The sequence below is a fragment of the Rhipicephalus microplus genome, chromosome 1 (genome assembly GCF_043290135.1).
Source record: "Rhipicephalus microplus isolate Deutch F79 chromosome 1, USDA_Rmic, whole genome shotgun sequence".
NCBI classification, from domain to species: Eukaryota; Metazoa; Arthropoda; class Arachnida; order Ixodida; family Ixodidae; genus Rhipicephalus; species Rhipicephalus microplus.
Window position 1 is genome coordinate 90,513,503 of NC_134700.1, and position 19,997 is coordinate 90,533,499.

The window sequence follows — 19,997 nt, forward strand, 5'->3', positions numbered from 1 at the left end:
CTTTGTTATCCGGCTTGTGGTGTCAAGATTGCCCATGTCAAGATCGTCGCTACCCAGTCTGCTGTATGAGAACATAATTTATAAGTATTGTTTGATCACTTTTCGGCGCTTATATTTTCAGTAGGCTTTAATCATATGGTGGACTGATATTTCAAAATAATATCGTTACATGGTGCTCGACAGTTCGTTGCACTAAAATTCATATTCCAGAACGTTGCTTTGCACGTCCGCTAGCGAGCCGTGCTAATTACGGTAATGATGTAATGCCCACTTATGTGTCTCATTCCTGTGCCGAAGGAAATGCACCGAGAACTTTGAGCATATACATGCAGAAGTTACTTTTTGGTCGCAAGGATTGCGCGGAATAAAGGGAAATGCTATTATTTTCGTCATTGTCTCGAGCTTACACAGGGTAGCCAGCCGGTCTGAGAACTGGCTAACCTCTCTGTCCTTCTTTTTTTCCCTCCTCCTCCTCGAAGATACCCTAGGTGAGCGTCTTCTTAAGACGGCCACCTGGAATGATATGCATAGTCTTTCCTCGTAGATGGATGCAAGTTTCTTCTATAGGAAGGGCAGGGAATGAATTCAAAGATTTGGTTGATTACCCGTGGCCACAAGTGGTCACTACTGACAAAAGCGAGTCACTTACACTAATGTGTATCTGCCGTGATGGTGTTTCGGTTACGGTGCTCAGCTGTGGAGCCGGAGTCCTCGCACTGGACCGCGGCGGTCCCATTTCAATGGAGGTGACATGCCAGTGTACTGCACGGTGTCAGTGCCCGATAAAGCACATCAGTGGCTTCAAATTTCCGGAGCCCTCCAGTATTCGGCGCGCTTCAAAATCGTGGCGTTATTTTGGCATGCAAAACCCCTAATATCAGACGCGTTCGCGCGAAAGGGTAAGACGGGGGAGGGGTGGGGGTGAATTCGGCGTTATACCTTTAGCGAATCGAACTTTTTAATTACGTTTTTACTGTGCAATCGATAATCGATATGTGTGGTTTAACGTCCCAAAACCACCATATGATTATGAGAGAAGCCGTAGTGGAGGGCTCCGGAAATTTACTGTGCAAGCTGATCGATTCACTTGTTTCTTCTTTTTTCATTGCAGATAATAGTGACGAATCGTTCCTGTTGTTTCCTAAGAACACATACTTACATCTACCGCGAAAAGCAAGCGACCAATGGCAGACCTTCGTTAAAAGCACGTCAGTTTTTTTTTTTTTTCTCTATCTCTCTTATGTATCGGACTCGACTGACGTAAAGAGGGGAAGGGACTGCCCTAAACCGGCCCCCCTCCCTTGTTTAAAACAAAGCAGTGCGCACGCTTATGCCAGATCTTATATTGTTATTAGCGTGCATATGCGTCACCGAAACGCGTAGGTTTTCCGTGCTTTTTTTTTTTAAGACGGTAGTCTTTCTTGGGATACTTCGGCGCAAAAATTCGGTCTGTTTGTCTATCTGTTGAATTTCTGTTTGTCACTCAAAACAGCTCGTTGTTTTTTTTTTGCCTTTTAGTGTTTACTTTTAATTTTAAAAATCCAACCACATTTGCACCGCCCACAAATATTTCTCTAATTTCTTCGTTCATACTTGTGCGTTGTATTTATTAAAAAGCAAATGTTGCGCATGTGTAAGGAAGGGCATCAACACGTCAGTATACTGTGGCGTGCTTCTTTATACTATAGAAGTCATACATAAGTAATTTTAAGGAACGTAGCGTTTATTACGCAAAGCTGACAGAGCAACGCTATGCACAAAGAGGTGGGTGTTTCCCGCGCTTCGCTAAGACGATGCGGTGGTGGCACGTATGCCCGCTTCGCGCATCGAGGTATTTTAACGCAACGCCCCTAGAAACCCATTCACCGATTTTCTTGCGCAGAAGACCAAATAAATGTTTGACTCTTTCCATGCGGACTACTGTCGTCATTCGACGACATTTAGAGCGAAAGATGCAGATAAGGGGCTATTTTCTTTTCCTTATCTTCTTGTTTCGGCGCTGTTCTGCAAGCTTCTCGCTTCCCTCCCCGCGTATCGCGCAACTTCCCTCTGTTGTCGCGACGCCGGCAGCGTCGTCTTTCAGTTTCGCTGTTTGTCGCCGGCGCGGCGTGTACCTCGTTCTGTTGGACCTCGTCCATATAAGTGATCTTTAACGGGCCCGCCTATATTTACTCTACCCTGGTCTGGCCCGGCTGCATACTTTCTCTTGTGTGTGTATTGACACACACTCCCTTGCCATCAACGTTCTCTTTTGTTGCTGTTCGAACGCGTCCACGCCGGGGAGTGTTTCCGGGTTTCGACAACATCGGAGATACGGTGTTACAGGACAAAATACAACAAAATTAAAACCGACATGCACGGACGCGCTTAGGACGATGTGGAAAGCGGCCCGTACACGCGCACCAGTGCGCGTGCGCTTATTGTTTCTTTCGCCCGTAAGGTTTAGTCGCGAGTGGTTCGGTTTCGACAGCTATAGCTCGCCGCGCGGCATTTCTTTTCAAATTATCATTGCGGAACGGCACTGCATGGGTCACGCACGTGCGGCTTTCCGGCCAGCTCGATGCCTGCAGGGTTGACGTACGCGTTGTTTAGTTGTCTTGTTTGTTTTTTTTTTTTCAGGCACGCGTTTCTGCGCGCAGACATATCGCTGAAGCAGATTGGCCGCGAGGGCCTCCACTAGAAAGGCCAACGCTGCGATTGTGTTGACGTCACAGATAGGATAGTGGTTGTGAAATACGGCAGCTTTGCTTTCGCGACACCACTTGCATCGTCCCGCGTGGCTGCATTCTTTCTTAGTGGCGATCTTACGATGCAAATTAGACACAAGAGTGCCACCGGAGGCACCGATTTGTAATTTGCTTGCCCGTATTATACCCGTATTGCTTGCCCGTATTATTGCCCGTATTATTAGGTTTTACCACTTCTTTAAGCAGTGAGCTTCAAAACAAAAGGCAACACGCACGGTGTCCACAGCAAAAGCGCAGGAAATGCAGTGTTCTAGCAGACAACACAATCCGTCACCCCATGAGGGACGTCATCACGTATAGGGGCCGCCACGGTATGTCCTCGAGGCCAATAGGTGAGAAATGCCGAGTTGAGATACTTCGTAGATGGTCATGATCCTATGCGCTCATAGTGTTTCTCATAGGAGTAACTTGGGGTCCTCCCTCTGTTGCCGAACGAAAAGATCAGAAAAGTAAGAATGCATGACGTACAGTAATAATGAGGGCTTCTTGGTGCATACTGAAACTTCGGATAAACAGCGCTTGAACGTCCGCCTCTTTCTTTGTCCCGTCGTTGTGCTGTTTTCAGAACTTCGAGAATGCGTGTCAGCGCAACCGACAGGAGGGGACAAAAGGGGGGACACGCAGCGCTGAACGTATTTGGAAAACCTTCGCTTTTTATAAAGTTACACATTGGTACACGTTGTAATTATGTTGTATCAACACGCCCGACCCTACAGTGTTCTAGCGACGACATGGTTCTCACTATGCGCTGCCTTTAGTGCCTAGCTTGTTTTCCTGGAGGGAAGACAGAAAGTTAACACTTCTTGGAAAGCAACATGGGCGGCCTTGGGCTTTCGCTGCTGTCAGAGATTTGCGTGGCCATGACCCTTCTCTTTAAACGACGTCGGGATACGTCCGACAGAGTGAAGGCACGGGCCGACTGCCCCCTCTCATATGATTAAGGGGGGACGCCCCTCCCTCATCCCCGTGGGCACACCTTATGTTCACGAAGAAATATTAGTTTGAAGCGCGCCGCTGACGCGGAGAATGCAAGCGCGCAAGAAGGCGCTTACTCTCGCAAATCATTTTTTCGTTGGTCACAATGAAATAAAAAAAACGTACATTACGCTGACTCATGAAACTGCGCTATTGCGTAACGAATCAGGACGCAACAAAACAAAAACCGTTTTTGTCGGGACTGACATGAATATTTGCGTAACGTATCATGTATTATTTAAACATGGGTGGCTCGTGTCTAGAAACGCGTACTCTTTATTTTACATGCTCTTTGTTGCGTTCTGCTCTGTCCCGCGTGCGCAAAGTTTCATGTATCTGATTTATACTGCAAGTCACACACTGAGCAACAAATAGGTAGTTGTGTGCGCAAGCGCTGTCCGGTCAAATGCAGACTAAAATGTGAATTAGTGCAGGTAAATGGTTAGTAGCACGTTGATGGTGATTTTTCGGGTCATGCATGCTCTGTCCGTTGTCGACCGTCAGCTCAAAATGTGGACCGGCCACTGAGGTCACCGGGCCGTCCCGTCACCCGGTAGTGACCCCGTTTCCGATGCAAGGGTTGCGCAGTCCAAGCTTATTGTTTGCGCGCTCCAGCTGTTGGCAAGTGGGGCGCGTCGTCTGGTCATCACTGCGTGCCATGCTGAGCACACTTGGGTGTCACTATGCCGGTTCCCAACACGATGAAGAAGTACGCAAGAAGAGTCAGGTGTTGGGCCTGTTGGAACGTAGCTTGAAAACGAGCAACCCAGAGTTCAAGAAACACGTACACAAAAAGACGAGCATGAAGACCACCTAATGCGTGCGGCGGTCCACTCTCCCTGTGCACGTGTTTTTTGAATTTGAAGGCTGGGTTCTTAGTCGCACACCTTCGACCTCGAGGATAGTTTTTGTGTATGGCTGGCTCCTTTAGGAGCCATAATGCTACGTAAAGGTATGGCATATACAGTAACTGTGCTCTGGGACTATAGCGTCGCACCACCTGTGTTATGACGTCACGGATGTGATGCTGAGTTGTGTCGTCTGCTAGAACAGCGCATTTCCTTTGCCACCACGCGTTCCTATTGTGGATGCCGCGTGCGCTTCCGGCTTGTTTTGCAGATCACTACTTGAAGAAGCGCTATGAGATGATACCCCGGACAAGAAATCTACTACTGGGGTTTCTAATTTCTAGTTTCGTTTTCTAAGTGGCACGCTACTGGTGGCCGAAAGCCGCTCATGAGGCGCGATGCAAGTGATGTCGCGAAAGCTAAACTGCTAATGTACCATGAAATACTTTGAATTGATTGATTCATTTATTCGAGGCAAAATTCTTACAATTTGCCTTGATGGACACGACTAAAGGCTGAGTAAGCGCCTGACTAGGCCGTGTTATCGTGGCAGCAAAGCATATGAAATGCACCAACAAGCAATTATAGTACATAATCTTGATCTAGAGTACATTATTGATTGGTATTGGTACATATTGATCTAGAGTGATTTCAAGATTAAACAGAACTATGATTTGAGTGCACAAGAATATAAACACAGCTGTCTTTAGTGTTATCAGTACAATCAACGCGTACTCATAGTCAACTTCAGAGAAACAAAATAGTAAAACGCTATGATGAACATGGTGTACACAAATGCAAGACATATATGATCACAAGATTTAACAAATCAAAGTAAATCATCGCTTTCCTCTGTTAGGAGTTCTCCCGGTATATGTTTTTTTAATAATCTAAATAATGTTCCATCCTGCATTGAATGAAGTATGGTTGGGTGTCGGTTTAAGATATCTGGTATGCGCGAGGTTAACCGTTGATCAGCGTAGTTCGCGCGGTATCCAGGCTTTCATATTAGGCTCTGACATAGTTCGTATGGCGTTTGACATAATGTGTATCCACGAACAGGGATGCATTACCCTATACCGGCGTAGTGTCTCTAAACATAGCTTGGGTCTGATTGATGGCCAATATTTCTTATCATTTAAAATATGTTCTAGTACTTTCGCGGAGTGGAGTGTTAGTTATTGCACGGATTGTACGCTTTTGTAGCACTCTTAAGAGAAGAAAGGTTCATCATAAGAATTATAAGTTGTATAAAACGAATGATTCAATGTACCGCTAAACGTGCCGCCTCCCCTCCTCCAGCGCGCGCGGTGGTCATGCACTGCTGTCAACGGACGGGTGGGAATGGCGAGCGTAGTGCATCGCCTCACATGCTTAGAAGTGATGTGGGAAGTGCTGTGCAAAACAAACGGGTGATTTACCATTTATTGCTCTTTTTGGTTGTGCTCCTATCTGAATAACGATCGTCACCGTCTCGCTGTTTTTTTTATTTAGTTTATTAACGGTGAGCCTGTGGTTCTCCATCATCAGTAATTTCATCGACAAATGCCGGCGATGAGCTGTCGGAAGCGCTTGTGAGCATACGCCAGCTGTTACCGAACATCTTAGCTGCGGCAGCGTACACAAAATCATTGTCATGGAAGTGCTTGCTGCAGACCTGCGAGTTGGATTCGATGGCTTTTGTCACTTTTGGCCTCACCGGTCAAGTGTGAATTTCTTTTGATTTGGGGCAACGATGAAAACTTCTAGCAAGATCTCTCACTAACGTCTGGCATATACTGCAGCATCGAACAGTGTGCCAACAAGCTCAAGCTGCTTGCACGTAACCTACCGCTGTTTATGTGATGATATCACTAGCTGGGGAAATAATTTTCGCACGTTGTGAATTGAACGTCGTGCACTGCAATTTCACCTGAACGTCGCGTTCTACTACAACTTTGGAGCAAGGCGACCAGGAGCAGCCTATCTGTGATGTCAAAAAGATTGTAGCGCCGACCTTTCCACTGCAGGCCCTCGTGGCCAATACAAGGACTTACGAAACTAGTGCAGTATTTTGCGAGAATTGTGAAATAAAAGATGGATATGTGGGTTAATATAAAGTTTTTCCATTCCATTCCATACATGGGTTAAGACACGTATACACAAGCGGTCGTCAGTACCCCAGTCTTGCCAGAAACACCACTCGCTATTCCAGTAGCACGTAAACGTGTATAAAACAGCTGGTATACAGCGGCATAGTTACGCTAGGTGAACGAACTTTACGCTACGCATATCTTGGATAATACCCATTCAATGGGGCTGCTGAGTGCACGCGCCAAGCTACCGGCACCATCCAACAGTCCGGGCCATAGGCGTCGGCAGGATTTTTCGCTTGTGAGTTTGCAAACCCCTGTGGCGTGTCGTCGTTGGGAGGGGAGGGGGTGAGTGTTTTATTTGTCAACCTCTCGTTCTCCGAGTCGACGCCCCTGGTTGATGCCCAAGAAGACGAACGAAGGTGTCAACGCCGTGTAGACGATGGATTCATTTTACGATACTGTTAGTTGTTATACGGCTTTGCTGGACGTGTGGCTTCTTATTTGTATTTACGTCTGTTGTTTTTCTTTTTAATTTTCTTTCCGGCGATCTTCTCTTTCTATGTGTTTCCCCGTATACCGATGGGGCAGGCAAACGTGGGGCTTCTTTGGGTGGCAGCTGCAAGCCTGTTTCCTCCCTATCTCCACCTCGTTTTCGTCTTGCCAGTGCATTCATTTAAAATAGTAATAATGATTCACACCAGTGGGGTGAGCGTCAATCAGTTTTCATTAGAACGTCATTGAATGGTAGCTCACTGCCCTGCAGTGTTGGTTAATTTATAGTAATGCCGACACATTGAAGGAGCAACCAGACTCCAGTAATCGACGACATGTGGTTAAAACATGTATTCAATCACATTTTTTTCTATTTTTTTGCTATCACCTTCTGCTCGCTAACGGTCACAGTAGCTCGATTACTTCCTGAGCTGAAGCTCATGTAAACAGCTGTTTTATTCACTAGGCAAAATGTAACAGGATATACATATATCAACATTCTGCAATATTATGCCAGCTGCGGTTCGCATGATACGCGGCAGTTTTACGGCTGCGCATGTTTCGACAGGCGCATTCGTCACGTTGCTGCGGATACCGCATTTCCGATGTCGTTCCTTCTATTGGTCCCGTGTTTTGTTCTACAATCTCGTGCCTCGGCGTTCAAGGGGTGTGTAAAAGTTCGTGGTGACGGGGTAACAGTCGCCGATCCAGCGACTCACTTGAGAAGGGACGGTTGCTTGAAGTATTTGGGAAGGGGTGTGAAGGTGTCTTGTTCTACAGAGTTACCGTTTGTTATCGCATGACTCGCATCATGACATATCGACGGTTATTTTTTGCTTACAGTAGTCTCGCTCATCCACTCTGTATTCTGTCATAAAGGCAACGTGATGAAGGCCGTGAGCCGGCATGAACGAAAATAGAGGACGTTTTAGGGGGAGGGGGCTATCGCCCTCACCGTCTCTCCTCCTGGATGAGCCATGCCTTGGAAGACGTGACTCAGAGACTACAGACAAAAAGCTTGGCACCTGCGAGCGTATACATATAGCCTAATGACAAATTGATAGAATCAGCTGCTGTACTAGAGGTTCCTGGCACAATATGCGGTGTTGTCTTGATACTGTAGGATTTTTGTAAGCGTATGTGCTACTTATAGGGGCCCTGGAACACTTTTTTGAGCAACCATGGAATTAATTAACTGGAAGAGCTTATTGCCTCACTAGTTCAATGCCGAAAATTTTTAAGAATCCGTTCAGTGCGAGTGGAGTTACAAAGATTTGTCGCATGCTGCAATTGCATTCTTTCTTCTCTCGTCCCGACGAAAGCGCCACTAACTAAGCATAGAGGGATGGCAGGCGCAAATAAAATACGTCACCTGCGCCTCGGGACCTTGACTACTTTTTTTTTTCTTCGAATGCGCGTTTTTTTTTTTCGGTGTGATCGCGCGCGTGCGCATGGACAAGTCGCGGCTTCTCGCGGCGATCTTTGTAACGACCAAGCGCGCCATGTTTAAATCAGCCAATGGCTGATAGATGGGCTTTTTACGAGTGATTTTTGAGCGCCTTCTGTTATTTCTGTTTTGGGCCGACAGAAGAGAAAGCAATATTTAGCTGAACTCGGTAATTTATTGTGAATTTCAGGCCGCGTGCTGCGCTACAATATTTGGCTCGCGTCTTGTCGTGAGCATCTACTACTGATCGTCAGCGTTTTCTGACCATGCTCAAAAAGTGTTGCAGGGCCCCTTTAATGCGAGATCATGACAGAATCGAATTAGACGAATACGAATGAGTAGGCATTAAAAAAAATGCTTCGCGCAATTCAATGGTCAAGTCAGACAGTATTTCTTGAGTACGATCGATTACGTCTTACTTAATTGCAATCGATTACTTTACTTTTTCTGTAAGTTGTGCATTTAAGTGACCAGCTATGTAAAGTTTACCTATATAGCGCGACATTTTATCTTGAGCAATAGTTAGCATATCATGATCCTGTCTCACAATAGTGTAAAGAACAGCATCCTTCATTTTTATTTCAATAAAAAAGTGAAACGTAGATTTGAAATAATAATTTGCCATTATAAATTGCCCCGCCGCGGTGGTCTAGTGGCTAAGGTACTCGGCTGCTGACCCGCAGGTCGCGGGATTGAATCCCGGCTGCGGCGGCTGCATTTCCGATAGAGGCGGAAATGTTGTAGACCTGTGTGCTCACATTTGGGTGCACGTTACAGAACGCCAGGTGGTCGAAATTTCCGGAGCCCTCCACTACGGCGTCTCTCATAATCATATGGTGGTTTTGGGACGTTAAACCCCACATATAAATTTAATCATCAATCATTATAAATTGATTTATTGTGTTGGTTTTCAACATGGAATGGTTTTATTCCGGGGTCCACCACGGCTTCACTGACGCATTTCTGTGCCGAGTATCAAGTTGTAAACTATACACTAAGAGATGGCAAAAAAAAATAAAACTAGAAGAACATGTTTCGACGCCCGGAGTCGAACTTACGACTTCTCGCTCAGCAGCGCGTGGCGCTGAACAACTCGGCCACAAACCGTACGTTATTCTGGGCACTAACGGTGAGCTATCATGCGCACCATTTACCGTCAGTGGTACTAAGAGCTCGATGACTTCAGCGTGTTCTCGTCATCGCTAGCGAGATGACGTGAAGGGTGCGCTTTAAAAGCTGTCGTTCTGCACGTTGCGATGTACGCGTGCCTATCTCGTGACGAGGGTGGTTTGCACGTCTTGTGCTTTCATCTTCGATACTTGATCGCAATTTGGCGTTGAAGTTCCAAGAGCACAAAGGTCACTTCGCTCTCTGCAGTGCTGGTGGTGGTGAAACCCGCAGGTCGCGGATTCGAATCCCGGCTGCGGCGGCTGCATTTCCGATGGAGGCGGAAATGTTGTAGGCCCGTGTACTCAAATTTGGGTGCACGTTAAAGAACCTCTGGTGGTTGAAATTTTCGGAGCCCTCCACTATGGCGTCTCTCATAATCATATAGTGGTTTTGGGTCGTTAAACCTCACATGTCAATCAAATCAATCGTAAAAAACATTTATTTATGAAAGTTATGCGCAAGGAGGCTGGAGAGTGGTAGGCTCCCCTTTACAGGATCCCATTGGCGTCGGCCGCGGCCCTGGCTCGCTCAACCAAGACCCGTTGGGCCGTCAGGTCAGAGCATCCGAGCAGGCCTGCCTCCCAGTCCTTCCAGGAAGGGTTGAGTATATGTGTGAGGTTTGGGAGTTTTTGGCATGCGCACACCATCTGGAAAATATCACAGTAATTTTTTTCGCAGTGCGGGCACTTCCCCGTGAAAGCGGGGCTGAAGTGTTTTAGAATGGCCGGGCACAACAGAATTTTGGTGAGAAGGCGAAGGAGGATTCACTTTCCCGCCTTCGTGAGGCCCACAGGTTTTCGGATAGATATGATGGCCAGATTGATAATATTTTACAGCCGCGTTTGCGAAAGGAGCGCGTTGCTCGCACACAAAAAAATATAAACTGTGACAGTTGTTCGTTCGCTCTCGGCCGTGTATTTAGATTGAGATGCTCGTTAACGAACTCCAGGCGGGCGAAAAAAATGGCAGCATATCCACGGAGTGAATGATGGAGAGCGCGGCAAAGCATTCGTCCGTCCATGCGTCCGTCTGTGTGACCGTCCATGCGTCTGTTCGTGCGCCCGTCCCTGCGTTCGTTCATGCATCCGCCCCTGCGTCCGTTCATGCGTCCATCCATGCATCTGTCTGTGTGTCCGTTCGTCCATCTATTCAACACTCCAAGTCCCACCATCTCGCATCTTTTTATCATATATTCCCCATATAGAAAGAAGCACCGCCATTCAGCGGACATTCCAAGGACTAAACGAGAGGTGGCACACGCACACTTTCTTACGGCTTGCGCTTCGGGTTTACTTCCCACCTTTAACCACCTCGAGTTCATGGTATATACTAGTTCACTGTATTCATGGCCCTGCGGCTCAACGCTCGCTAAACCTTTCTGAAACTAAGGAGGTTACACCCAGCGAGTATAATGTAGCAACGCGTTCTTGTCAGATAGTGCTTAATGTACATGCTTATGGCTCCTAATGGGGATCGCAGCGTGCGCGTCGACTAAAAGCCGAATGATCCTGTCTCTAATTCCCCATTAGCAGCCATTGGCATGCACATTGAGCACCATTTTTTATTGTTAAACAACGCACAGAAGAAATCTCTCGCCGGCAACACCTTGGAGGTCAAATGTTATACCTATTTTGGGTATGTGCCACTGGTAGTTACATACTACGGGGGACGCACAAGCCACGCCATAAGGAGCTTCGCTCCTAAAATTTCCGGAGCCAGCATTCACTATAGAATCTCTCATAATCATGCCGTGAGTTCGGGACGTTAAACCACAGATATTGTTAGTTCGCGCTGGTCCTACGTTATGTTCTTTTTGTGCGTCATATCTGCTTAAGAAGCATGCTGGAAGTTTTCAGCTGGTTGCCGTTTTTCGCGTGGCATTACGATTTGTTGCAATAGCATGCATTCATTCGCTCTTGTGGTGCAACTATGCTCAATGAACACCCAACTACATCTGTGAAGACGCGTTTTACTTTCGCGTTATAACGATTCCTGTGACACTGGGATCAGCGATGGTTTTTTTTTTGTTTTGTTTTTTTTTTTTCTAAGTGAACCGTGCCACCAGCCCGGGCTACATTCAAACCATGATTTCCGGGAAACTGGCCATATCGGCTGAGCAAAGCACTGTGTTGGTCAAAGCGGTGTGGATGGCGGCTTGTCCAACTAACGCCTTGAAGTGCATCAATTATATGAGAGGCATACAAGATCGGCACGTTGCCAGTCACTGCCACCGATTCGCTTGTGACCCAGATCTGTGCGCTCGCTCACCTGAATGCGGAGCCTGCCCGAGGTGATCTTGGCTTGCGCAAACCACTGACGCACAGTGAACCGAGCTTCGGCGAATCCATGTTGACGCGTATAACCGATTGGCCCTGCCTGTTTAGCCTATAGTTCGTGTGTGGTTTTGCAAGCGTTGCGCGTCATTCACCGTCTCACGCGTTCGCTTTTATTAATTGGCGTGATTTTGACTTTGGTCGCCCTACGCAGGCTGCAGTGGCCTGTATACCTTCTTCGAGCGTGTAATAAAGGCCACCATTTCTTTAATCTGTGTCAATGTAGCTAGGCGCCTATTTTTCATGAGTCAACGCATTATTTGAGCCTTACGATTTCTCGATTTCTTCTCACGGGCAACGCTGATTTTTCGCTTCACATCTAATGACAGTGACGCTGACATTGCAAGGACGCGGGCTCTTTAACTGTATTGCGTTTAGAAGGACGTCACACATGGCAGAGCACACTCACGACGCTACGATCTCGACTTCATGGCGGCGTGGCGGCGTTCTGACGCTAGGTGGCGGGAGCCGCCGCCCGATCTCAAGGGCACAGCCGGATACATTCATCCATCTATGTAGGCCTAGTTTAAATATCTCAGCGTATTTATATAAATAGTGCTACTGAGTCCTTAAAGCTTCACGAAATATTCGTTACTAAAGATGACAAGTGTGCAGCTGTATTGAAAAGAGGGCATTTTGGAATTGCAACGTGCACGATGTGATAAGGGCGATCGCGGAAGAAGGATGATTCCCATGTAGTACTACGAAGAAGGTTGGAAATTCAGCAACGTGGTGTCGATATAAGCTTGATAGAGAGCTCACGGGGAAACACAGAATCAGGTTGTTCAAGGGTGATGCGGGATGAACGTCACATGAGCGCAGGAAAGCTAGCAGCGAGGTAGAATCGGATGATCGATTAAGACAAATGGGGGAGAAGTGTTAAGCCGGGCAAGTTTTCAGTTACTTGTAGATCAGTCATGTCGATACAAAATGGAGGAAGCGAACCAGAAAATTGTTCAACTGGGGTAGCGTTTGGAGGCAGAGTGAGCGAGCGAGTGAGTGAGTGAAACAACGGTATTAGTTCGACTATAGACGCGTTACAACTCAACGTCACCTGGCCAGGCCCATTTAAAGACCATCAGGTTAAACGTGAAGGCCGTCGCGCGAGCCCTCTGCACGGCCATGGTTTGAGAGGTCGGGTCTTGGTCCATAATGTCCTTCTCTATTGGGGTAAATGGGGACCGGAAAAGAATCATTGGTTAGGAAAAAGGTCATGAAGACGGATGTGATCGGGCCTGTGGAATATGTGTGTCCCCAACTAAGTTGTATACGTGTAAATAAACTTCCTGTGTTATTTCGAGACATCAGCGTTATGGAATTGTTGAAATACAGCATTTTTACAACTGAGAAAAATTGCGCTACAGTTGCTGCGAAAAACGAAGTTAGGGAGGAGACAAAAAAGGAGTGGGCAGTACAAGCGCGAACTATCAACTAAAGTTTATTCAATGAACTTGGAAGAATGAAGGCTTCCCGAAAGATAATAGTCGATTTACGAAAAAGGTGGGGCTCGGCAATCTTGCTCCACAGTCTTCATATGCAAACACGTGGGTTGATTACGATTACCAGATGTGGCGGTGCTTCAAAGTGCTTATGCTGATTAAAATGCTATTTCGGGCTTCTGGTGAATTAGATTTCCGTGGGGGTCAGTGCAATGCAGCTGCAACTGACGCATGCGCTTTCTTTGTGAGATATGTGAAAAGCTTTCTAAATTTCGCGTGTAGTTTTATTTTGTGATTTTGGCCAGAATTGTAGTTTTTTTCAAACAGTGGGCTGCACCCACACTCTCTGCAGTGCATAGAAAGGTTGCCTGTGATGGCTGTCTGCTGACATGCATGGCGATGCTCTTTGAGCCGCTCGTTGATGCATCTTCCCGATCGCCCAATGTGTTTCTTGCCACATGTCACTGGGGTAGAGTATGCGATGCGTATACTTCACATTCAATGACGCTTTCGGCATTCTGCTTTATTCGCCTAGGGGTCGTTCACTTTTTGGCACATTCCTTTCAATTTGACTGGAGCTGAGAACACAACATTCAGCTCATGCCTGGCTCCTGTCTTCTTCAACTCATGGGATGCCTTGTGAACGTATAGGATCACTGCAGGCTTTTTGTCATGTTCGCTGAGTTCTTTAGTTTTCTTTCGTTTTATCTCTTTTAGAATGTTTTCCCCAACTGATACCAGCATGCCGTTTGGGTAGCCGCTTTCTTTTAGGCGCTGTATCTGCAAATTAAAACTATATCATCGCATCTGTGTGCGCAGGATCTTACTGACTGTGTCATGCTAGCGTGAGAAATGGCTTTCTTTCGTGTTTCCGTCTGTTTTTTTTTTTGTGCAGTACACATATGGTTATTCATGATGGTTTGAAATGCAAGCGTGATACGCAAACAGGTCTGCGTATCGCACTCGTACTTCAGATTTTAATAACACTTATATTTCCGTTCCTAAGATAGCACCTGATTATGAAGAATGAGAAGATGCAGTTATATTTACGATGGCTTGTGGCGGGCCAGACCGGCGGAATGTGTCCTTGATCACCTTCTCAATAAACGTGGTCTGGCTGCAGACAAGCCAGTCGCCACTCTCGCAACAAACTTATATTTATGTTATTTGCTGTTTCAGTAAATAACATAATTAATAGAAATTCACCTTTGCCTGCTGATCTTTTTTCAATTCCTAAACGCAATACGCGACATGCTTCGAATGGTAATTTCAATCTGCCCAAATGCTTTAATGTTTACGGAGAAAGACTGATACAGTTTAGTGGAACAAAAATATGGAACACGGTCCCCCTAGAGATTAAAACGGCACGTAATTTCAGCATGGCATGTAAATCATTTTTTCTGTGGAGTCAAGACATGTAAGCATGTGTGTGTGATTCGATTTTCATTGTATTTTTTTAATAAGTGCCTATGTATAGAAACTAGCTGCAAGCTAATAAGTATGCATATCTGCAAGAAAAAATGTATTACTGTGTTATCTGTATCACATGATTGTTTTTTTTTATGTTGTTACCTCAGAGCTGACCTGTACACTTTTTTATGTTGCACATTGTATTGGACCGTCCACTAGCCACTTTAGGCTATCGGTCCAAATAATCCCTGTAATTGCATATATCTATTTATGAAAATAAAGCTTCATTGATTGATTGATTGATTGAAACCTCCGGCGTGTGTTCTTATCGCAGTCGAACGCGACAAGTTCAGCGTTCGCTACTTCCAGTGGTTGAATAAAAGAATTAATAATGGTGTTCTGGCAATATATGCACTCGCAAAACTGTGTCGTTTAAGGGCAGAGTTCAATTAGGATCCATTACCACGATATTAAAGTCCTAATCGTCAAACTCCGTGTTTTTAATGCAGACTATACGATCTGTCGTTGATTTTCGACCGTGTCTTCGTGCTCGTTACAGACCGCTATAACTCATGGGTGTTTTATTTATTTATTTATTTTTTAAGTAGCATCAGTGCAGCGCATGTGCTTTCACAGGGGCTAGCCGTAGTGTATTAAGATCCTCGAATTTCGGCAGCCTCAAGTTTCCACGAGTCCGCCTAATATTCAACGTTTATTAGCATTTATTATCTATTCATTAACAGTGCGGCCTCCAAGTGATCTGGGCGGTCGGACTCGCGCTGTCATTGTCGTATGTGCAGATGTGTCGGTATCTCCGCCTCACCTGCGCTCTAAAAGAAAAAAAATACTGCATCCACTACGAGGAAGGTGATCTCGTCTCTCAAGTATACCTGAAGAAGCGGAACAAACAGTGCTATAGCCGGTCGCATTATAAGACATGCAGACAAAGCGACAAACGAAACAGAAGGCGGTGAGGTAAACAAAGAATAAAAGTGAATACAAAGTTTTCAAACTGAAACGTGTGCTTGTGTCACATCATTGATTACTTTTTTTTAACTGGCTTGTCTGTTCTGGCTGCTTTTCCAGTACCTCTTTTCCGCAAATAGCTTTCTACTCGAGACGGGCTCGGACGCTGTGCGTGGTGTGTGTTTTCTCTTGAGTGGAAGTGAGTTCGAATGCATGAGTGTTTCTAGGGATCCCTAAGTGGCGCTAAATTACTTACAATATGTCGGGTTATCGACCTGTTCAGCCGTGTTGTGGTGCGGGCAGTGTTCTGTGCCATTTAACAAACAAGACATTGTGTTTTTCTTGCAGGAGGATCGCTGACCAAGATAGCATACTACTCTACAGTGTCACACAAGCGGGCCGTCTACAACGCCGACTTCCAGAAGGTAAACCGGGAACTTGTCTGCATTGCGATGGGCAGCGCACACCGTCGCGATAACAGCCCGCGGTGTGAGCGGCCGAGATAGCGAGCGCTATGTTTTCATTTCGCACGTGCCGCTCACACATATTTGAGCGCTGCAAATAAGCAGAAGCGGGTGCATATATGGTTACCTGCAAAGCTATTTCACGGTTGTCTGCAAAGTAATTATGACGTGTGGAGTTTTGCGTCCCAAAGACACAATTTCATTATGAGAGATGCCATAGGGTATGGCTCCGGAAATTTCGACTGCCTGGGGCTTCTTTAACATGTACTGACATCGCACAGCAAACAGGCCCCTGGCATTAATTTCGCATCTGTCGAAATGCGACCGCCACGTGATCAGTGTGTGTGCGAAGTAAGAAACGCCGACCTGGCGCGAAAGTCGGGCCAAATTAAAGAACAAGTTCGCGCGAAAGTTTGGTAAGAACCTCTTTTATACGAAGTGGGGCCCGGGCACGCAGATGTGGTTAAGTCATTTTGTGCTTTGTATGCTGAGACCTCAGAACTAATCGGAGGTAAGTCGCAGAAACGTACAGGCGTTCGTTAATTTCGCAGAATTTAACGGTATTTTGTGCCAGATTTCGATCGGGCGAGACTCTGGTTCTCACAGCAAAAGTGTTCGTGACTTGACGCTTCTCCGCAATAAGACGCGTTGTAAGGAGAAGGCTGCCTCCGCGGTAACTCTGTTTTGTTCTTTTTTTTAATTTTTTTCCTTCGTAAAGATAATTTCTCCGTAAGCTATACATTTGTTTCGGAAAGTATCGGCGCACTTGCATCAACCTTACTGGCGCAATGAGCCTTTAAAAAAGGGGCGGCAATATATATATATATATATATATATATATATATATATATATATATATAAGGGAAAGAAGTGTATACCTAAGGGCTCGTTTTCCGTGTTTTTCACACAATAATAATGAGATATAACAGACAGTAATGCCAAGGAATGTACAGGGGAAGTTATTAACATTAATGGAATGTAAATAAGAAGAAAGAAAAGTGGATGAAAAAATTACCAACTGTAAGCAGGAATCGAACCTACGACCTTCGAATTACGCGTTCGATGCTCTAACCACTGAGCTATTACAGCGGCACTCCCTCCATCCACTTTTTTGGGTTTATCTGTGAATTTAGAAGTAGGAGCGACAGTCAGCGCCATCTATAAGCCAAACAACGAGTGTGAAAACACTCTTATGCGCATGTTTGGCGTCACGTAGCACGTGAACTTATTATGAGCGGGCAGCTGATTAATTGTCCCTCTTATACAACCTAAACACACCAAGTCTGCCAGTACGAGACCCTCGTTCAATGAAATAAGGGAAAGAAGTGTATACCTAAGGGCTCGTTTTCCGTGTTTTTCACACAATAATAATGAGATATAACAGACAGTAATGCCAAGGAATGTACAGGGGAAGTTATTAACATTAATGGAATGTAAATAAGAAGAAAGAAAAGTGGATGAAAAAATTACCAACTGTAAGCAGGAATCGAACCTACGACCTTCGAATTACGCGTTCGATGCTCTAACCACTGAGCTATTACAGCGGCACTCCCTCCATCCACTTTTTTGGGTTTATCTGTGAATTTAGAAGTAGGAGCGACAGTCAGCGCCATCTATAAGCCAAACAACGAGTGTGAAAACACTCTTATGCGCATGTTTGGCGTCACGTAGCACGTGAACTTATTATGAGCGGGCAGCTGATTAATTGTCCCTCTTATACAACCTAAACACACCAAGTCTGCCAGTACGAGACCCTCGTTCAATGAAATAAGGGAAAGAAGTGTATACCTAAGGGCTCGTTTTCCGTGTTTTTCACACAATAATAATGAGATATAACAGACAGTAATGCCAAGGAATGTACAGGGGAAGTTATTAACATTAATGGAATGTAAATAAGAAGAAAGAAAAGTGGATGAAAAAATTACCAACTGTAAGCAGGAATCGAACCTACGACCTTCGAATTACGCGTTCGATGCTCTAACCACTGAGCTATTACAGCGGCACTCCCTCCATCCACTTTTTTGGGTTTATCTGTGAATTTAGAAGTAGGAGCGACAGTCAGCGCCATCTATAAGCCAAACAACGAGTGTGAAAACACTCTTATGCGCATGTTTGGCGTCACGTAGCACGTGAACTTATTATGAGCGGGCAGCTGATTAATTGTCCCTCTTATACAACCTAAACACACCAAGTCTGCCAGTACGAGACCCTCGTTCAATGAAATAAGGGAAAGAAGTGTATACCTAAGGGCTCGTTTTCCGTGTTTTTCACACAATAATAATGAGATATAACAGACAGTAATGCCAAGGAATGTACAGGGGAAGTTATTAACATTAATGGAATGTAAATAAGAAGAAAGAAAAGTGGATGAAAAAATTACCAACTGTAAGCAGGAATCGAACCTACGACCTTCGAATTACGCGTTCGATGCTCTAACCACTGAGCTATTACAGCGGCACTCCCTCCATCCACTTTTTTGGGTTTATCTGTGAATTTAGAAGTAGGAGCGACAGTCAGCGCCATCTATAAGCCAAACAACGAGTGTGAAAACACTCTTATGCGCATGTTTGGCGTCACGTAGCACGTGAACTTATTATGAGCGGGCAGCTGATTAATTGTCCCTCTTATACAACCTAAACACACCAAGTCTGCCAGTACGAGACCCTCGTTCAATGAAATAAGGGAAAGAAGTGTATACCTAAGGGCTCGTTTTCCGTGTTTTTCACACAATAATAATGAGATATAACAGACAGTAATGCCAAGGAATGTACAGGGGAAGTTATTAACATTAATGGAATGTAAATAAGAAGAAAGAAAAGTGGATGAAAAAATTACCAACTGTAAGCAGGAATCGAACCTACGACCTTCGAATTACGCGTTCGATGCTCTAACCACTGAGCTATTACAGCGGCACTCCCTCCATCCACTTTTTTGGGTTTATCTGTGAATTTAGAAGTAGGAGCGACAGTCAGCGCCATCTACGACTAATTCGCGTAATTCGAAGGTCGTAGGTTCGATTCCTGCTTACAGTTGGTAATTTTTTCATCCACTTTTCTTTCTTCTTATTTACATTCCATTAATGTTAATAACTTCCCCTGTACATTCCTTGGCATTACTGTCTGTTATATCTCATTATTATTGTGTGAAAAACACGGAAAACGAGCCCTTAAGTATACACTTCTTTCCCTTATTTCATTGAACGAGGGTCTCGTACTGGCAGACTTGGTGTGTTTAGGTTGTATAAGAGGGACAATTAATCAGCTGCCCGCTCATAATAAGTTCACGTGCTACGTGACGCCAAACATGCGCATAAGAGTGTTTTCACACTCGTTGTTTGGCTTATAGATGGCGCTGACTGTCGCTCCTACTTCTAAATTCACAGATAAACCCAAAAAAGTGGATGGAGGGAGTGCCGCTGTAATAGCTCAGTGGTTAGAGCATCGAACGCGTAATTCGAAGGTCGTAGGTTCGATTCCAGCTTACAGTTGGTAATTTTTTCATCCACTTTTCTTTCTTCTTATTTACATTCCATTAATGTTAATAACTTCCCCTGTACATTCCTTGGCATTACTGTCTGTTATATCTCATTATTATTGTGTGAAAAACACGGAAAACGAGCCCTTAGGTATAC

At 45.3% G+C, this 19,997-nt stretch overlaps 1 protein-coding gene across 2 annotated transcripts in view; it reads left to right on the forward strand.

Annotated features, from left to right (window-relative positions):
* Nucleotides 1–19,997, forward strand: part of LOC119178513 (4'-phosphopantetheine phosphatase) — a 181,740-nt gene that overhangs the window by 49,218 nt on the left and 112,525 nt on the right. For both annotated transcript variants that reach the window (XR_012889254.1, XM_037429719.2), the window contains exon 2: nt 16,251–16,327. Coding sequence is in view for 1 of the 2 variants with exons in the window: in XM_037429719.2 (XP_037285616.2) it covers nt 16,251–16,327 (77 nt within the window). In the remaining variant the exon portion in view is untranslated. The remainder of the gene's footprint in view (nt 1–16,250; nt 16,328–19,997) is intronic.